Source organism: Musca vetustissima, unplaced genomic scaffold (assembly GCF_032173495.1).
Source record: "Musca vetustissima isolate MV318-11 ecotype Yass unplaced genomic scaffold, APGP_CSIRO_Mvet_v1 utg39857, whole genome shotgun sequence".
NCBI lineage: Eukaryota > Metazoa > Arthropoda > Insecta > Diptera > Muscidae > Musca > Musca vetustissima.
The window spans coordinates 156,976-171,072 of NW_026880846.1; the positions used below are offsets into that span (position 1 = coordinate 156,976).

The window sequence follows — 14,097 nt, forward strand, 5'->3', positions numbered from 1 at the left end:
TATATGGGGGTTGCGCGAAACATGGGTCAATATTGGTAATTTTTGGTAAGGGATTTTCCCTCAATGAGAATCTAAATATCCAATTATAGCCAATTAGATTGGTAAACATTACCAAAACTCAATATTGTAGTGTATGGGTCACCATAAAAAAGGACCGATATACCCCCATTTGTAATACCGAAAATTTTTACAAAATTTCAAACCTCTATCTTAAATATTGCGATCTCTATCGAGATTTCAACAGGCAGGCCGATAGACATCGCGATATCGATATAGAATTGTATTCTGATCAATTCAATAGGGTCTACGACGAATCTTTCGAGGTTTTGCAAACGGAATGAAATGTACAATCTACCTCATGATGGAGGATATAAATAACAATGGGCAGGCATTTGTATGAGGGTAGGATTTTTTTACCTATTTATTTTTTTAACAGTCACTCTATTTTTATAAATACCGTGTGATATTTTGTGTTGAAGCAGCCACCCGGACCTTGTTTGTAATCCACCTTGAAAACATCAGATTTTAGGTATATTGAAATATTTGGCTACGTTTACTTAACGGAACGTGTATGTTTTGATATTTCCGGATATTTAAATAATTTTGAAGAACCAAATGTCATTTACAGTAGATATCGGATATAAGAAACTGAAAAAGCCGGAAATTTCTTTCTTATATGCGTTTTTTCTTATATGGAATTATCGGATATAAGAAAGTATAAGCTCGGTGTTTTTAATAATCTTGCGATTTTTTCTTATATGAGATGTGCTTATATCCGATATCAACTGTACAAGAATATAGGCACTAAATGACTCTTGTAGTTGTAAATAGTTTTTATGGCCATCTAAAAATACCTTTCGGTACAGGAATTCCGGAATTTTTGGTATAATCTACATATTTGTATACTCGCAAACAAATATCAGATTCGTTACACTCTAATGAAGGGAGAAACCCCCAACAAAATAAAATTTTGCATAGTCTAGTAATAGTGGCTGACTATTATGACGATAACAAAAAACTAAACACTTCCCCACCGGTATCACTAGATCAGCAGCAACAACAACACTAGTCATAACAATGTTATCAGTGGCATTGTTGTTGTTATTGCCGCTAGTATTTGAGTCATCGTCATCATTTTGCCATTTCTTGTAACAATAAAACAAAACGATCGCTCTATGTGCCCTTAACCAAAAATATCAAAAGAAACGAAAATTAATTTGAAGTTCGTAGAAAACAAAACACTTTGAAGTATAACTTTTCGCTAATGTGACGTGACTAACACCTACACGATTTACTTTTCTAACCTTTTACGCGACAGCTTGCCATTCCGCCTCTTTAGCTCAGTGGTAGAGCACTGGTCTCGTAAACCAGGGGTCGTGAGTTCAATCCTCACAGGAGGCAGAACTTGAACAAATGTTTTTATGGAATTTTTATTTGTTTAATTAAGAATCAGGGAAATATAATAATACTCGATACTCGTATTCTTTAGAACTTGAATACTACTGGTGTTTTTAGGGCATAGTGGATTTATAATGGCATCAGGGAAATATAATAATAACACTGTGCGACACGAAAATTTTTCAGGGGTTCTAATGTACCAATTCTGTTTAGTTGAAGTCCCTGGACCACGAAAATACCTTTGGTTTTTCTGGGTCACTTCGAAAATTAATTTTATAACGGTAAATATAGAGAAAAATGCGGTTTCATGGATTTTCCATTTGAAACTTAAATAACTTATTTACTTTATAACGGATTTATACTATTCTTTTTTTCTATCGAAGAGTACAATTTTTCCTTTCAAACAAGATATATATTTGGTAAATCGGTTGAGGATTGGCTGAGTTACAGCGGTTGAAATGTGAAAAAATACGCATAAAGTGACAAAATTTATTTTTCTTCGGACTGTACGATGAAATTATGATATCAAGCCATATAGGTTTTATTATATTACGGGGAAGAAAATTAAATTAGCTTTCGAAAATGATAAAAATCAAAAAAATCGGTTAAAAAATGAATGACTTATACACATTTTTGTATTGATTCTATGCATATTCTCTAAAGGAAATATGGGTCTGTATCGTTTCCTGTTACAAACCGTTATGTTTGCAACAGGCAAAGGGAAACGAGATAGACCCATATTTCCTTTAGAGAATATGCATAGAATCAATACAAAAATGTGTATAAGTCATCCATTTTTTAACAGATTTTTTTGATTTTTAACATTTTCGAAAGCTAATTTAATTTTCTTCCCGTAATATAATAAAACTTATATGACTTGATATCATAATTTCATCGTACAGTCCGAAGAAAAATAAATTTTGTCATTTTATGCGTATTTTTCCACATTTCAACCGCTGTAACTCAGCCAATCCTCAACCGATTTACCAAATATATATCTTGTTTAAAAGGAAATATTGTAGTATTCGAAAGAAAAAAAGAATAATATAAATCCGTTATAAAGTAAATAAGTTATTCAATTTTCAAATGGAAAATCCATGAAACTACGTTTTTCTCCATATTTACCGTTATAAAATTAATTTTCGAAGTGACCCAGAAAAACCAAAGGTATTTTCGTGATCCAGTGACTCCAACTAAACTGAATTGGTACAATAGAACCCCTGAAAAAATTTTTTTTGTTATTTTGTAGCACAGTGTAATCTATACTCGTATTCTTAAGAACTTGAATACTACTGGTGTTTTTAGGGCATAGTGGTTTTATAATGGCATGTTTAAGGGGCTTTCCTAAGTCTTGTCTTTTTTCTATTAATTAAAGAAAATCAATCCAAGTTTACCACAGATTGGAGTAGTTAAAGTTGGGGGATCGTGTGGAAACGATATTTTTAGCTCATTCTAAAAAAACAGTAAGGAAAGTTGTTAAGTCGGACTGGGCCGACTATATGATACCCTTCACCAATTTGGGTATATTTTACATATGTATCCTAACAGACGACGCGTTTTGTTATAAATCTATATTACGAAGCTTAGCAATATCATTCTACACTTAATTCAGTATCCTATACAAAAATTCGTGCAAATCGAAAGATATATAGGGTCTTTGGTGCACCAATTACCTTAAATCGGATGAAAATACATATGGGAGCTGTATCTAAATCTGAACCGATTTTCACGAAATTTGGCAAACATCATTCTCGATCATATTCATAACTCTGTGCCAAATTTCGTGCACATCAAAATATTTCCAGGGACTTTAGTGGACTATTTACCTAAAATCGGTCACGAAACTGCACGCATCATTCTATACTTAATTTAGTACGCTGTGCCAAATTTCGTGCAAATCGAACGATATATAGGGACTTTGGTACACAATTAACTTTAAATCGGACGAAGATATATATGGGAGCTATATCTAAATCTGAACCGATTTTAACGAAACTTGGCAAACATCATTCTAGACCTTATTCATTTCTCTGTGCCAAATTTCGTGGAAGTCATAAGATTTCCAAGGACTTTAGTGGACTATTTACCTAAAATCGGGTGAAGCTATATATGGGAGCTATATCTAAATCTGAACCGATTTTCTCAAAACTTTTCACACATCATTCTAGACTTAATTCAGTACACTCTTCCAAAATTCGTGCAAATCAAAAGATTTCCAGAGACTTTAGTGGACTATTTACCTAAAATCGGGCGAAGCTATATATGGGGGCTATATCTAAATCTGAGCCGATTTTCACAGAACTTTGAACATATCATTCTAGACTTAATTTAGTACGTTTTGCCAAATTTCGTTCAAATCGAAAGATATATAGAGACTTTGGTGCACCATTTACCATCATTCGTGACCTTATTCATTACGCTGTGCCAAATTTCGTGGAAATCGAAAGATATATAGGGACTTTGGTGCACCATTTACCTTAAATTGGACGAAAATATATACAGGAGCTATATCTAAATCTGAACCGATTTTTCCCAATTTCAATAGGGTTCGTCCTTGGGCCAAACTAATGAGCTGTGCCAAATTTCATCCGATTCGGATCATAAATGCGACCTGTACTTTTTTTTACAATTTAACATGGACAGACAGACAGACGGACGGACATGAATAAATCGACTTAGAAAGTGATTCTATGCATATTCTCAAAAGGAACCATGTGTCTATCTCGTTTCCTTTTGCCTGTTACACACATATGCACAAAGACATAATACCCTGTACCACAGTCTGGTGAAGGAACTTGAAATTTCAATTTACTGATAAGTCGGTGGGGAAATGTGGGTACAACTTTTAAAATATTGAAAATGGGGCCAGACCATTATATATGGGACGGAATGTGTTGTTTTCAAGATACTGAAAACGAATCGGATATATAATGGACCGGGCTGATTTTTTTACAGTATGTGAAACCATGATCAATATCAAAAACATCCTGCAACTGTGGTTCTTACCCTCCAAGAGACCGTATTGCCTAATTACAAGCATTTCGGTGGTGCACTTCCCCACCACCGCTATAACCTTCAAATTACAAACATTTCGGATGAATATTAGAAGAAGAAACTTCAAAATATTTGGAACTTTCTTTTAATTTGACATCTATGCGGAGGTTCACACCTATAGTTATCCTAAATGTAGGGTTAATATTAAGGTCTATCATGCCACACATGACTCAATATTCGCTTTAAATTATGTTTTAATCAAAGAGTTGGTCATCAGTTGCTAGGTACCACCTTTGGGTTTTATGTAGGTCTGCGTACTCAATAGACCAAATGGCATATGCAATTTACAACTTTTCAAAATTATGACTCTTTGGGGCACTACAAGGATTACACACATTTTCGGACTTGATCAATGTTTGGTACAAATAAAGTGATGTGCATGCTTCGGATTAAATCGCTAATTCCCTTCGGTAGACAGACGGACATTTCTAAATCGGCTACCAATTGTCTGAAATGATTATGGTCCAAGAAACGATATTTCGATGAGGCATATTTTTGTCGGTATACAAATATATTTTCTTTTAAAAACTAAAATCTTTAAACTTACCTTCCTTGTTGCCTTGACCAATCGCGTACAGGCCCTCATGTGCCGCTTATAACAATACGGATGACAATAGCCCTTGTGTTGACAATAGAAATTATAGCTACTAATCAAATCGATGACAGCCTTTAGCCATGGCATATTCTTCGCTGTTTCATCTGTCTCATTTGAATCGGTTGGTGATTCCGGCTGCTGATCATCACTTAAAATGCCCGGTGAACCATGGTCATCCTCTCCGCCGCTGGCAATACCCTGTTCCGAGGTATCACTGCGATCAGATAGTGAGGATACTTTACGTTTGGCCTGAATCGAATCGACACGCTTGACTGTACGAACGAAAAATGTATTTTTATAAAATTTGGTTCTCTGTGATGTCAAGTGGTCATACGTACAATCTGTTTCCATATCTTTGCCATCCTTGGTGTTGCGTCGTAGTTTTAGTGAGCGCCGTTTAAATGATCCACCAGTTGTGGTGGCGGTACCACGCCGTAACAGGAAGGGTCTCACTGCAGAGGCTGGTGGGCGTCGAGCTGGAAAATATGCGAAAGTAGATATAGACGGGATTTTTTTTTATATTTTAATAGGGTTCGGACTTCAAGGTCTAATATAGGCGTGGATTTTTTAAAGAATATTTTTTCAAGTGCCAAAATAGGCTGGATGTTTAAACAATATTTTTTAAGGTCCAAAATAGGCGTAGATATTTAAAATATTTTTTAAGGGCCAAAAAAGGCGTAGATTTTTAAAATATTTTTTAATGACCTATAGAGGCGTAGATTTTTAAAATATTTTTTAAGGACCTATAGAGGCGTAGATTTTTAAAATATTTTTTAAGGACCTATAGAGGCGTAGATTTTTAAAATATTTTTTAAGGACCTATAGAGGCGTAGATTTTTAAAATATTTTCTTAAGGGCCTGTAGAGGCGTGGATTTTTTAGAGGAGGACCTTTAAACGCATGTTTTTTTAATGAGTAAAGATGAATTTTAAAATCCTTTTAGCTCTGTTTTTTAATCCTCACCTTCCTCTCCCTCCTTGGTCAACGTTGTATTACTGCTATTCTCCGATTCATTGTCCGGTTCATGGAGTACAAATGATATTTTCCTTTCAGTCTGGCCACCCGCTGCATCATTGCCGGCCGCAATCGATTGTAGACTCTGTGCCGATGTCTGCGAATGACCCATAGAACTTAAAGCCATTGACCAACGACGATTTGCTTCACGGTATACCTTTTCCCAGGGTGCTGGTTTATCTTTGTGCAGCAATTTCGATGCCTTCGGCAGCGTAACATAAATATCCCGCAAAAAGGCGGTGATTTCAAAGAGCAGTACACAGGCGATCAACTTCAAGGCGTGTGGACAATCATTGCCGTGGGGATTGACGGAAGCCTCATCTAGGAAATCCTCTTCTTCGTCTTGTTGCAAAAGTTCTCGCTGTTTTTCGGGATCTGTAAGGCTGGCATTGACATTCTCATACTGCAGGCGTTCGGTGAAGAGTATTTCCTCCAGACGGGCGCCCAACATTTCAGCCCACTAAAGAAATTTTGTGAAAAAAGAGATTTGAAGAATCTGTTTCGGGACTTATAATTGTAGAACCTACCTGATGGAACATTTTGCCAGCAGCTCTCTGCAGAATATGGGTACGCCGAGAACTTGTGGTACCCATTTGTTGTTTTATTTGACTGGCATTGATGTTGGCTCCTGAGGGTCTATATCCAGCCACATTTTGTTTCATCCAGGTGGGCCATTGACCCTTGTTGCACAAATGCACAAAATGAGCACATTCCAATAGGAAGGTGGCTCGGGTAACCAAGGGAGCTTGGGGCTAAAAAGACAGCAATTAGAAAATGCTCCTAGGAGATTTATTTACACCCTACCAAATCCAAAACCGCCGCCACCAATTGAGGATCCGGAAATGATCCGGGAGCACAGGTCTCCAGCAGAAAAGACAGGCGTAACATACCAATCCTAACCGGTTCCAATGGTATTAGCTTACGTTCCTTCAGTACCACCACTTCTGATTCTCTGGGACCATCACACATATCCGATGAGCTACGTCTACTATAATCTGCCGTCTCTTCAATGCCACCCTGTTTCTTTTTACCCTTAACAATGCCACCGAAACGATTTAGCCGACGTTCAACTCTTCTCTTGGCTCTCTGTATGGAACGGCCAATGCCATCACTAGACCTCCCCCTTTGGATTTTCAATGAGGGATGTCTAACAAATGTCGTTGACATTTCAGGATTCAGGGAACCGATTTCTAAATCAATGGATGAAGCTTCTTTTGGGGTACCCTTGAACCAACGTACCAAACCACTCAAGCGTCCAAGAGAATTTCTCTCCGAACTTGAGGTTGAGTCTGAGAGTAGTTGTCGTTCACTGTGGCGTGGCGTCAGGGTGGGTCGTATGCCAGTTGTGCGTCGTCGGAAGTTGCTCAACGGCGATTGACTGGTTTTGTAGTGTTCGTCACAGGGTTCGGTTTCGAGAAGGCTCTGTCGAGGTAAGGAGAGGGAGAATGAATATAATTGAAATGTTCTTTCAAGACATTTCTAAGAGGGAGACTTACCACGGCACAAGCGGATGATGTGCTTCTCTTTTTCAGTAAGAGACGCCTCTGAGAGCGGTTGTCATCATTTTGGACACTTTGAGCAACCTCTGCCTGGGGTATGTGCCTGGAATAAAGTAGGGATTGGTGTAAGATAATGGATTCGCAAAAGGAAATGTTACCCGGATAAGTTATTCGGATAAGGTTTCCGTATAGGAAATATTATGGGGTTTCCGTACAGGAAAGGGTATCCGTATAAGAAATGTTATCCGGATAAGATTTCCGTATAGGAAATGTTATCCAGATAGAGTTTCCTTATAGGAAATGTTATCCGGATAAGGTTTCCATATAGAAAAATGTTGTCCGGATAAGGTTTCCGTATAGGAAATGTTATCCGGATAAGGTTTCCGTATAGGAAATGTTATCCGGATAAGGTTTCCGTATAGGAAATGTTATCCGGATAAGGTTTCCGTATAGGAAATGTTATCCGGATAAGGTTTCCGTATAGGAAATGTTATCCGGATAAGGTTTCCGTATAGGAAATGTTATCCGGATAAGGTTTCCGTATAGGAAATGTTATCCGGGTAAGGTTTCCGTATAGGAAATGTTATCCGGATAGGGTTTCCGTATAGGAAATGTTATCCGGATAGGGTTTCCGTATAGGAAATGTTATCCGGATAGGGTTTCCGTATAGGAAATGCTATCCGGATAGGGTTTCCGTATAGGAAATGTTATCCGGATAGGGTTTCCGTATAGGAAATGTTATCCGGATAGGGTTTCCGTATAGGAAATGTTATCCGGATAAGGTTTCCGTATAGGAAATGTTATCCGGATAAGGTTTCCGTATAGGAAATGTTATCCGGATAAGGTTTCCGTATAGGAAATGTTATCCGGATAAGGTTTCCGTATAGGAAATGTTATCCGGATAAGGTTTCCGTATAGGAAATGTTATCCGGATAAGGTTTCCGTATAGGAAATGTTATCCGGATAAGGTTTCCGTATAGGAAATGTTATCCGGATAAGGTTTCCGTATAGGAAATGTTATCCGGATAAGGTTTCCGTATAGGAAATGTTATCCGGATAAGGTTTCCGTATAGGAAATGTTATCCGGATAAGGTTTCCGTATAGGAAATGTTATCCGGATAAGGTTTCCCTATAGGAAATGTTATCCGGATAAGGTTTCCCTATAGGAAATGTTATCCGGATAAGGTTTCCCTATAGGAAATGTTATCCGGATAAGGTTTCCCTATAGGAAATGTTATCCGGATAAGGTTTCCCTATAGGAAATGTTATCCGGATAAGGTATCCCTATAGGAAATGTTATCCGGATAAGGTTTCCCTATAGGAAATATTATCCGGATAAGGTTTCCCTATAGGAAATGTTATCCGAATAGGGTTTCCGTGTAGGAAATGTTATCCGGATAAGGTTTCCGTGTAGGAAATGTTATCCGGATAAGGTTTCCGTATAGGAAATGTTATCCAGATAAGGTTTCCGTATAGGAAATGTTATCCGGATAAGGTTTCCGTATAGGAAATGTTATCCGGATAAGGTTTCCGTATAGGAAATGTTATCCGGATAAGGTTTCCGTATAGGAAATGTTATCCGGATAAGGTTTCCGTATAGGAAATGTTATCCGGATAAGGTTTCCGTATAGGAAATGTTATCCGGATAAGGTTTCCGTATAGGAAATGTTATCCGGATAAGGTTTCCGTATAGGAAATGTTATCCGGATAAGGTTTCCGTATAGGAAATGTTATCCGGATAAGGTTTCCGTATAGGAAATGTTATCCGGATAAGGTTTCCGTATAGGAAATGTTACCCGGATAAGGTTTCCGTATAGAAAATGTTATCCGGATAAGGTTTCCGTATAGGAAATGTTATCCAGATAAGGTTTCCGTATAGGAAATGTTATCCAGATAAGGTTTCCGTATAGGAAATGTTATCCAGATAAGGTTTCCGTATAGGAAATGTTATCCAGATAAGGTTTCCGTATAGAAAATGTTATCCGGATAAGGTTTCCGTATAGGAAATGTTATCCGGTTAAGGTTTCCGTATAGGAAATGTTATCCGGATAAGGTTTCCGTATAGGAAATGTTATCCGGATAAGGTTTCCGTATAGGAAATGTTATCCGAATAGAGTTTTCTTATGGGAAATGTTATCCGGGTAGGGTTTCCGTATGGAAAGTGTTATCCTGATTGGGTTTCTCTTTAGGAAATGTTATCCCGATATGGTTTCCGTATAGAAAATGTTATCCTGATGGTGTTCGCATAGAAAATTTGACCTGATTCCGGTTTCCGTATAGGAAATCTTATCAGGATAACGGTTTCTTCATGAAAATGTTTATCCGAATTGAACTCACCTTATAACTCGGGTAGTCTGTGATGCTGGCCCCTTCTTGTGTGGCCTTGGCGTTACCGCCAATATACCACTAAGAGCCACCAAACGGAATGGTCCACCATGGGCTCCCTTGACATAGGTTATAAACTGGCGAACATCACTATAGAGACTGGTATTTTCCACCGACTTCAACTCCTTCGAGGCATTCACAAATCGTGTTACCAATGGTTTAAACACCGCAGCAATAACTTGAGCCTCCGGGCCACCACTTAGGCCGCCACTGAAATTTGTCGAATATCCGCCTTGACCGCCTGATGAGGATACACCATTGCCAAGATCGGTGTTAAGATTTTTAAAGGCACTCGTGCGTTTATGAGCTATTTTGGTGTGTTCGATATTCGATATTTTTGTTGTTGTTGGTGTTTTGATGTTATTTTGTACAGTAATGTGTGTGGGTGTGTGTGAGTGTTTTTTAGTTACAGACAGTTGTTGCATAGCGTTATATTGAAAGAAATATAAGATATATAGAAGAAAGAGACAGATAGACAGAAATAAAGAGAGAAAGAAAGAAAGTGTGTGTTTGTGTGGGTGTTATCAAAACAAACAAACAAATAGATGCGTTATCGGACGGTGTTGTTGTAAGAGATAGAGAGCGAGAGACAAGGATGGATGGGAGATTTTTAAAGGGGGGAACAAAACGATTAACGAAATTAATTTTAAGGCATTTTTTTTTATTAAAAGCTATAATATGCTACAAGTAAAAGAAGCCAATAATCTGAGGAAAACATGCAATCAACAATTTTTGTAACCGTTATCCGGATAAGACTTTCAGTAGAAAATTAATCCAATATTTTTTCTTTCACAAAATTTTGATTTACTCGTAGCAAAATAAGATTTAAATTCCATGCATAATATTTAATTATTTGACTATGTTTAATTTAATTTCGAAAATTTATCCAAAAAAGCATTTTCCAAGCAACTGAAAGCTCAATTAAAGCAATTTTATCAAAACATGCAATAATTTTTATTTTTTGAAAATATTTTTTTGTAACAGTTTTGCTAGTGTAATGTATGAAAGTTAAGAGATTATTGGCTAGGGCAGAAACTACATACGTATTTATTTTTTTGTTTTTGTTGCCCATTGTAATTACGCGCAGTCGAATGTATGTATGCAACTAATCTCAATGAATCACATTTGAAATTAATTCATTACTAATATCTAACGGGTTTCTTTCCGATCTAACGATTATATCGAACTTACTTAGCGGTGATAATAGGGAACTTGGATCCACACAAAACGCACAGAAAGCATGGAAAAAGTCAACCAACTCTTGTAGGCCGGAATTTTTTACCATTTCCTGTAGATATTTTTTGGTTCGTTGGCTTGCATGGCGCAGCAGACGTGAGAGGATCTTTTGACACTGACTGCGCAGAAAATCGGCAGGAGGTCCACGAACACCTGAAAGGAAAGAAAATACATCATTATTTATAATATTTCCCAAAGAGATTTCGATGCGAAAAACATTATCCGGATAACATTTCCTATACGGAAACCATATCCAGAAAACATTTTCTATAAGCAAATCGTATCCGGATAACATTCCCCATACGGAAACCCTATCCGAATAACATTTTTATATATAGAACTATACGGATATCATTTCCTATACGGAAACCCTATCCGGATAACATTTCCTATACGGAAACCATATCCGGATAACATTTCCTATATGGAAACCCTATCCGGATAACATTTCCTATACGGAAACCCTATCCGGATAATATTTCCTATACGGAAACCCTATCCGGATAATATTTCCTATACGGAAACCCTACCCGGATAATATTTCCTATACGGAAACCCTATCCGGATAATATTTCCTATACGGAAACCCTACCCGGATAACATTTCCTATACGGAAACCCTATCCGGATAACATTTCCTATACGGAAACCGTATCCGGATAACATTTCCTATACGGAAACCTTATCCGGATAACATTTCCTATACGGAAACACTATCCGGATAATATTTTCTATACTGAAACCCTATCCGGATAACATATCCTATACGGAAACCCTATCCGGATAACATTTCCTATACGGAAACCCTATCCGGATAACATTTCCTATACGGAAACCCTATCCGGATAACATTTCCTATACGGAAACCCTATCCGGATAGCATTTCCTATACGGAAACCCTATCCGGATAACATTTCCTATACGGAAACCCTATCCGGATAACATTTCCTATACGGAAACCCTATCCGGATAACATTTCCTATACGGAAACCCTATCCGGATAACATTTCCTATACGGAAACCCTATTCGGATAACATTTCCTATACGGAAACCCTATCCGGATAACATTTCCTATACGGAAACCCTATCCGGATAACATTTCCTATACGGAAACCCTATCCGGATAACATTTCCTATACGGAAACCCTATCCGGATAACATTTCCTATACGGAAACCCTATCCGGATAACATTTCCTATACGGAAACCCTATCCGGATAACATTTCCTATACGGAAACCCTATCCGGATAACATTTCCTATACGGAAACCCTATCCGGATAACATTTCCTATACGGAAACCCTATCCGGATAACATTTCCTATACGGAAACCCTATCCGGATAACATTTCCTATACGGAAACCCTATCCGGATAACATTTCCTATACGGAAACCCTATCCGGATAACATTTCCTATACGGAAACCCTATCCGGATAACATTTCCTATCCGGATAACATTTCCTATACGGAAACCCTATCCGGATAACATTTCCTATACGGAAACCCTATCCGGATAACATTTCCTATACGGAAACCCTATCCGGATAACATTTCCTATACGGAAACCCTATCCGGATAACATTTCCTATACGGAAACCCTATCCGGATAACATTTCCTATACGGAAACCCCATCCGGATAACATTTCCTATACGGAAACCTTATCCGGACAACATTTCCCATACAAAAACCTCCGTTATCCCAATAATATTTTCTCTTTGATCCACTTACCATCATTACAACCATTTGGACAACCCAGAACTTGCAAGGCTCTCCTTATGATTCCCATAGATATTTCATGGGCATGTTCGCCCAACTTGAGGACACCCATTTCCAATAGAAGTTCACATATATTAAGACCTGATTCCAGCACCCTCAACGATACTACAGTCAAATCGCGCTTAAAGACATTCAATACGGCCAGTAATACAATTTCATAATCTATGCCTCCATCACGGGTAATATAGAACGAAGATCCGGGTGCCTCCGATTCATCCACTCCAGTATAATCAATATGAGAATCGGTATTCGATCGCAACATATGGCCACGAAAACGAGAGCCCACATTGCTGGTAGACAATCCAGCCATGCTGCCATTGTAGCCATTGGCACCCTGCATACCGCCACCAATGCTACCACCACTGCTCATGGCATCCAATTGGGAGTCAATGGAGCCCTGCAGGAAGATAAATGGTGTTACATATTTGGGGTATAAACTTTTTCTGATGAGGTTGCCTTCCTACCTGTCTCTTCATATAATCCGGAGATGGTGTTGGTGTATGTTCCGTCACCGTGATAATGGGATTTCGTGGATAAAATGTCGTCCTCTGGCTCGATGATTGTGATGATCTCATAACCTTGGGCGGTTCAACATATCTGTAAAATCTTCAATATTTCAATATTCCATTGTGGGGGGAATATATGAATCGACAAAAAAACAAACCGAACATTAGTTAACAAAGATGACATGATGGTGCAGGATGAGTTTTCAATATTATTGTTGTAAATACTGTAAGAAAAAAGCTCATATATACAAAATATAATTTTTTGTTTAATTTTAAGTAACGCAGCAACAAAGCTCTACTTGGAACGAAACTCGTTAAACAATTACTTGGATTCGGGGTGGGTGTTTTGGGGGAGTTATAAAGGGGGTATTTTTAGTCATAAAGTGGTGCAACAAACATGAGAAGCAAGAAATATGCATAAAACACAATTTGAACTCAATAACAGTTTAATAGAATAATGTAGTTGTTGGTGTTTTTTCAAATTTTAATAGAAAGGGACAAAAGCGGTTGGCGTTTCTCTAACTCGAAAGTAATTTTTTTAATTACCAGCAAGTGGCAAATTAATAAGGCCAAGAACTGCGAGAGTAGTTTATTATTGGATGACCATTTGGTAGACAATAGAGTTGGTAAATC

At 37.7% G+C, this 14,097-nt stretch overlaps 1 protein-coding gene and 1 non-coding gene across 2 annotated transcripts in view; one reads left to right on the forward strand and one right to left on the reverse strand.

Annotated features, from left to right (window-relative positions):
* The window catches only part of LOC133326725 (protein unc-80 homolog), a 52,416-nt gene that overhangs the window by 14,594 nt on the left and 23,725 nt on the right, over positions 1 to 14,097 (reverse strand). Inside the window, exons 13-22 of the mRNA XM_061535340.1 lie at positions 13,423 to 13,564; positions 12,911 to 13,355; positions 11,136 to 11,333; positions 9,897 to 10,251; positions 7,557 to 7,662; positions 6,865 to 7,482; positions 6,588 to 6,812; positions 6,010 to 6,520; positions 5,386 to 5,523; positions 5,000 to 5,319 (exon numbers count right to left, since the gene is read on the reverse strand). Of these exons, the coding sequence (XP_061391324.1) occupies positions 5,000 to 5,319; positions 5,386 to 5,523; positions 6,010 to 6,520; positions 6,588 to 6,812; positions 6,865 to 7,482; positions 7,557 to 7,662; positions 9,897 to 10,251; positions 11,136 to 11,333; positions 12,911 to 13,355; positions 13,423 to 13,564 (3,058 nt within the window). The remainder of the gene's footprint in view (positions 1 to 4,999; positions 5,320 to 5,385; positions 5,524 to 6,009; positions 6,521 to 6,587; positions 6,813 to 6,864; positions 7,483 to 7,556; positions 7,663 to 9,896; positions 10,252 to 11,135; positions 11,334 to 12,910; positions 13,356 to 13,422; positions 13,565 to 14,097) is intronic.
* Positions 1,330 to 1,401, forward strand: Trnat-cgu (transfer RNA threonine (anticodon CGU)). Its single transcript has one exon. It is a non-coding gene; the product is annotated as a tRNA-Thr (tRNA).